The sequence below is a fragment of the Dichomitus squalens genome (assembly GCF_000275845.1).
Source record: "Dichomitus squalens LYAD-421 SS1 unplaced genomic scaffold DICSQscaffold_18, whole genome shotgun sequence".
NCBI classification, from domain to species: Eukaryota; Fungi; Basidiomycota; class Agaricomycetes; order Polyporales; family Polyporaceae; genus Dichomitus; species Dichomitus squalens.
Window position 1 is genome coordinate 532,206 of NW_006766900.1, and position 6,466 is coordinate 538,671.

The 6,466-nt window shown below is 54.3% G+C and overlaps 1 protein-coding gene across 1 annotated transcript; it reads right to left on the minus strand.

Moving 5' to 3' along the window:
* Nucleotides 1–5,906: 5,906 nt before the first annotated feature.
* Nucleotides 5,907–6,455, minus strand: DICSQDRAFT_170924 (uncharacterized protein; the record flags this gene model as incomplete). The annotated part of the gene is made up of 1 exon (XM_007366553.1): nt 5,907–6,455. A coding segment is annotated over one exon (549 nt), but the record flags the coding sequence as incomplete, so codon positions are not given.
* Between the last annotated feature and the right edge of the window lie 11 nt (nt 6,456–6,466).

The following is a 6,466-nucleotide window of genomic DNA, read 5'->3' on the forward strand; positions in this document are numbered from 1 at the left end:
CCTCGATCCATACCCGTGTGTGACACCCGTGAAAACCCGTGCGGGTGTGTGACACCCTTGCCATTGCCTAACTCCAACCAAAGTCAAACATGTTCAAGCCTTCCTCGGATTAGCCAACTTCTATCGGTGTTTCATCAAGGACTTTGCCAAAATTGCACGGCCGCTCACTAAGCTCACGTGCAAGGACATTCAATGGCAATGGGGAGAGGAACAAGAACAGGCCTTCGAAGGACTCAAAACCGCGTTTACGACAGCTCCAATCCTTCAGATCCCAAACAACACGGCCCCGTACAGGCTAGAAACAGACTCATCCGACTTCGCGACAGGGGCAGTGTTAGAACAACTTGGAGAGGACAAGCTATGGCACCCGGTCGCCTTCTACTCCAAGTCCCTCAATGTCCACGAGCGCAACTACGAAATCTACAACAAGGAGCTATTGGCCATCATCCGAGCATTGGAAGAATACCGACACTACTTGGAGGGACATACTGAACTAATTGAGATCTGGTCAGACCATCTCAACCTCACCTACTTCCGACAAGCACAGAAGCTCACACGCCGACAAACCCGATGGAGTTTATTCATGTCCCGCTTCAACTTCGTTCTGAAGCACCGCCCTGGAAAGACAATGCTACGAGCCGACCCTCTGTCCAGGAGGCCAGATCATGAAGAGGGGGTAAGCAGTGATAACTTCGGACAGACACTGCTGAAACCCGAGTTTTTCGCAATCAAAGCCATGCAACCTGGTCACGCCTCCATCGTCGACGACAAGGAACTGCTCGAACGCATCAAGAAGGCCCTTGAAGATGACAAAATGACGAAGCACTACAAGGAATTGCTAGCTAGTGGACCCCGGGAGTTTGGAAAGTACCTGCAAGATTGGAACATGGAAAACGGTTTACTGTTACGACGAGGCAAAGTCTATGTACCCAAGGACCAAAGCATCCGCCTCGACCTGATCAAACTACATCATGACACATTACTAGCGGGTCACCCAGGAAGGTGGAAGACTTTGGAGATCATTGCACGGAACTATTGGTGGCCCGGCATGTCAGTCGCCGTTAAGAAGTACGTGCAAGGGTGCGACACTTGCCAACGGAACAAGTCAGTCAGGAAACCACTGTACGGATTACTGCAGCCAAACGAGATCCCCGCTGGTCCATGGGAAATCTGGTCAATCGATGTCATCTCCCAACTTCCGCCCTCGGTCGATAGATATGACAACACCTTCACGGCAATCGTAGTAGTAGTAGATCATCTCTCCAAGCGCTCCCACTTCTTTGCAGCCAACGATCACTTGTCAGCAACAGAGGCAGCCCAACTCATCTACGAGCACATTCTGAAACACCACGGTATTCCCCGACAGATCATCTCCGACCGAGGAACACAGTTTGCGAGTGCAGCGTTCAAGGAGTTTTGCAAGTTGCTAGGAATCCGATCGTCAATGTCCACAGCCTACCATCCACAAACAGATGGACAGACTGAACGAGTGAACCAGTCTCTCGAGCAGTACCTTCGGATCTTCACTGAACATCGGCCAGACGACTGGGCGTCCCTTCTATCCACTGCGGAGTTTGCGTACAACAATGCACCACACGAGTCGACCGGCCTGTCACCGTTCTTTGTTGAGTATGGGTACAACCCAAAGATGGCTCCTGACGTTCGTGAAGAACTTGCCTTCCCATCCCTTGAAGATGTATTCCACAACCGTGCAGAAGCAAGGGAACAAGCGCAGGCATCGCTCACCATGGCCGCGGAACGAATGAAGTGGTACTACGACCAGGGCCGTGTGGACCCTCCCTTCAAAGTCGGTGACAAAGTTTTGCTCAAGGGACGCGACCTCAAGATCCGTAACTCGTCAGCCAAGCTCTCAGCCAAGAGCTATGGGCCGTACGAAATAACGGAAAAGATTGGACCTGTCGACTTCAGAGTCAAACTGCCGCCGCAGAACAAGGTCCACCCGGTCTTCCATGCTTCAAAGCTCATCCCCTACCATGAAGAGGAGATCGGCAACCGCAACCCAGAGAAACCTGACCCGATTGAAGTCGAAGGCCACGACGAGTTCGAAGTCGAAAAGATTCTAGACTCACGAGTCAACCGTGGATACGTGCAATACTTCGTCAAATGGGCAGGCTATGACGTCTCTGAAGCAACTTGGGAGCCTGTACGCAATGTCAAATATGTGAAGGAACTACTCGATGAATTCCATGCCCTTCATCCAAATGCACCGCAGCCAATCGCTCTCAACAATCCACGACCAGTTGTCCGGGAGTTTCAACGCAATATCTGGTTTGAACGCTTCGCAGGAGCTCAGACCTTGAAGAGGGGGTAGTGTCACAGTTTTCTCGTGCCACGTGACCTGGGGGTCATGTGTACTGGGACAGACGCTCACCTTGACCACGGACAACTTGTATCGGAAAGTGGAGGGGCCAGGATTGAACCCCAGACCTCGTGACGGCCAGGAGCGCCCATCCTCACTCACTGGCAGGTGACTGATGTGACAGCAGGAGCGCTTACTCATTGGAAGGGGTCCAGACTCGGTACAACTCAGATATTAGTTGTAAAGCCACCATGAGGCAGGACATGAGGCAGAGAACTCTGACCAAATGATGGTCAATAGGTACCTGGTCTGTGCACCGTTGTATTAGTATATATAGTAGGGAGTCTGAGGCAGGGAACCTCAGACTTGATCTTCTCGTCGATCCCCCATCTCCTCTGTAGGTAGCTAGCAGCCCTACCTTCTACTACCCCTTCTAGTCTAGGGAATATACTTGCCTACCTCATCTCTTGCTGTGTCACTTGTGGTTGCTTCGCTCCCCAGCACCAACCCCTTCACAAGTAAGCTTGTCTTTGTTTGTCTAGTGGCACAGCTCGTCGGCTGTGACAGGTAGCAGGAAGAGGTTCAGCAGATGAGCCATGTGCAATGTTGGTCCAGCTTCCTTGTCGAGCGCTCATTCCCGAAAAATTTTGGCACCGTTTCCTAGGAATCCTGTATATGATGCATATTTTTCCGAAGGTATTTGAGGTACAGAAGATGTGCGGTAGAATACCAGCCATCAAGCGTGACCCTGCGCCACAAGATGGTCCTTCATTGTCAATCTCCGCTCGAGCGCCTGTGCGCGCGAATCTGCGCACTCGGGTTGGAGTCTTAACTGGCAGTTCTCGGCATATGTGACTTTTCGTGACCACTCCGCGGAGAAATGTCCGAACACTGGGGTCAAGACCCACTCCTCGCCCTTCCGTCCTCTCACTTCTGAACAGAGTGCTTTCATATTTCTCAAGTGTGTTCTATCATGGTAGATGCATGATCCTACGAATTTACATGATTATCACCGCAGAGGGGAGGGAGCGACGTGGCAAACAGTTGTACTGGGCGCTCAGTTGTCCGAACGCTGGGGTCGTGATAGTACAACAAGGGTTATAACCCAAAGGGCAAATAGCCCTTGTGGGGATCAACCCTCTCTTACCCCTCACACGTGACGTTTCCGTCCGCGCTCTGACGCCCAATTTAGCACTGTTAGGGTTTGGGTTTGGGTTTGGTTAGTGTCACGGACGTTGGACAGACGCCCCTTTTTGCCGCCCATTCTTTTGCCTTTGACGCCCACCTTCCATTTCCGGACCATTTCCTTTCCTAGCCCATCCCAGTGTGGATACTGCAGATACGTTCCCACCACCGCATGCTACGTTCCCGTGATCGCCATGCCCTTGCCTTTTCTTTCTCGCCCTTTGTTCTTCCTTTGTCATCTTCACTGCCTCGCTCTCGCGCCTTGTCTTTGGTTGCTAAGCAGCCCCTCTAGTATATAAGGACCCCCTTAGGCGCTCCCTAGTCCCCATCTCGACCTCTTGGTCATTGGGACTAGGTGAGTGGCCATAGTGTTGTATTTCCCTTTGAGTGCTAATGTATAACTTGGTCATTGGGACTAGTCTGTCGCTGTCTGCGTGAAGACTAGCTTTCGTAGGTCTTGTGCCCTCGTGCCGACCTCCGCTCTGCCCCGTCGAGTTTCTTGTTGCGTTTATCCCTCTCCCTCTCTCTCTTTTCCCTTTCGGCTCCTTGCCGCTCGCCTACGGGATCGTCGCCAAACATCGACCCGAGTCTACGCGCCTAGTCGCCACGACAGTTCCGCTTCAGCCATCAACTCCGATCGGTAGGCCACCGGATGCCAGAGGTCGTCGCCCAGCTTCTGGAGTAGCACACCTCCGGTCGCAAAGCCGGAGGCGTCCACTTCGATCGGTGTGGGCCGAGCCGGATCCCAGGAGATGAGCACGGGTTCACTCGTAAACGCATCCTTGAGGGCTTGGAAGGCGAGTCGCTATGCAGTTCCCCAGGTCCAGGGAACGTCCTTCTTAGTCAGGCCGTTGAGCGGTCTCGCGAGCTTAGAGAAGTCCCGGATGAATCAACGGTAGAAGTTGGCAAACCCTAGGAAGCCGCGCAGGTCGCGCAGGTTCGACCTTGACCGGGTCCGTGGCCACTTCGCCTTCACGGATGATCAGGCCGAGGTACTCTACCTCTGTCTTCTCGAACTCGCACTTCTCCGGTCGCAGGTAGAGATCGTGCTCCTGAAGTGGCTTCAGCACCTCGTGAGTTACGGCACGGTGCTCTTCGAGGGTTGTGCTGAAGATGAGGATGTCGTCTAGGTAGACTGCAACTTTCCCTGTGGCGATCAGGTCAGCGAAGATCGAGTTCATCAGGGCTTGGAACGTGGCAGGGGAGTTGGTAAGTCCGAACAGCATAACCCGTGGTTCGAATAGGCCTCGATCGTGGACCGTAAACGCGGCTTTCCATTCATTGCCCTCCTTGATGCGGACGTTGTGGTAGCCCCAACGAACGTCAAACTTGGTGAAGTACTTGGCCTGGCGCAGGCGACTGATGATGTCCGACGCGGGGGGGAGAGGGTACCGATTCTTCACCGTGATCTCGTTGAGCTTGCGATAGTCCTGGACTAGGCGAAGCTTGCCATCCTTCTTCTTCACAAAGAAGACCGGGGACGCCATCGGGGACTTGGAGGGGACGATGTAGCCTTTCCGAAGGTTTTCCTCGAGGAACCGATCAACCTCCTCCTGCTCGTTAGGCGACATCGGGTAGGCCTTGGAGCGTAGAGTTTCTGGGGCATCAGGTTTGAGGTCGATGGCATGGTCATACGGCTTGTGTTCTGGAAGGTGCTCCAATTCGGTCTCAGAGAAGACCTTCGAGTACTGTCGGTACTCTTCAGGGACGATCTCCTCGAACGTGCGTTTGGGCTTGTCCTGGTTGGCCTTCTGTGCGAGTTCCGTGGAGTAGGTGTACCCAGCGGCGCACCATAACTCCTTGGTTGTGTCCTCCAGAACCTTGGCCTTCCACCACTTCCTTCGCTGCACCCGGTTGGCGGCGATCCGCTCAATACCAGGTTTCCATTCCGCCTCGGCCTCCATTTCCTCCGCACCAACCTCCATGGTGCCCTCCTGCCGGTCAATGTCCGGATTGACCCTGCGAAGCCAAGGTAAGCCTAATACGACGTCTTCGGGGCCCAGATCTGTAACTAAGAACTCGAGCCATTCCGTGTAGTCGCCCATAAGTACTTGTAATCTAACGTAATGGGAGATGCTGCCTGCGCTGTTCTTGGAGCCATCGATGTTGTAGAGGGGAATGTCTCTAGCTAGTCTATGTAAGTAAACATTGTTCTTCTTTACGAAACGGTGGCTGATGAAAAGGGCCGTTGCCCCACTGTCTATCATAGCTGCGGAACGTACACTACGGTTTCTGCCTTTGAGTATCACACTGACGCGGAAATGCGAGCTAGACGGGTTCAATTCGGGGATGATACACAAACTAACACTATCGTACAGGCAGGGGTCAGGGATCTGGGGAGGTGAAGAGTCCGTACTCGTACTGGAGGGCGCCGCTGCGGCAGCTTTCGCGCGCGCCCGCTCTAAAAAGACTTCTGCAGAGAGGCAAGCTGGTCGGCGAGGGCCTTCTGCTGCTCCATGAGCTGGGCGATGAGGGCATTGGTCGCTCCGGCATCTGCAGACGTCGACGTCGACGCTGCGACCTGAGGCTCCTCGGGTCCCTCCTCCGTTGCAGCAAGCTTCTGCGAGCGGGGCTTCTTCAGGAACTTGTCCATGCATACCGTCTCGCGGTGCCCTACGCGGCGACAGTAGCCACAGATGTCCCGATCGTGGCCGCCGTCCTTCTTGACGTGCGCCGTAGAGCCGCAACCATAGCACTTGCCGCGCATGAGGCGGTTGAACTCTTCGCGCGTACAGGTCGCGTCGATGTCCATCGCGTTTGGGTCTCTAGTAGGCGGCGTGAAGGGGGTGGTGTGCAGCGGTACAGCCGGCTTTGTCGCGGTGGTGGGAGCGGTGGTGCGTCCGCGCTGACGATCCCGTTCGGCACGGCGTTGGCGGACACGGACGTCGATGTCGGAGGAGACGGTGATGAGGTCCTCCAGAGAAGCGATGGGCCTTGCCGTGTGTACCAACTCGTCCTTGA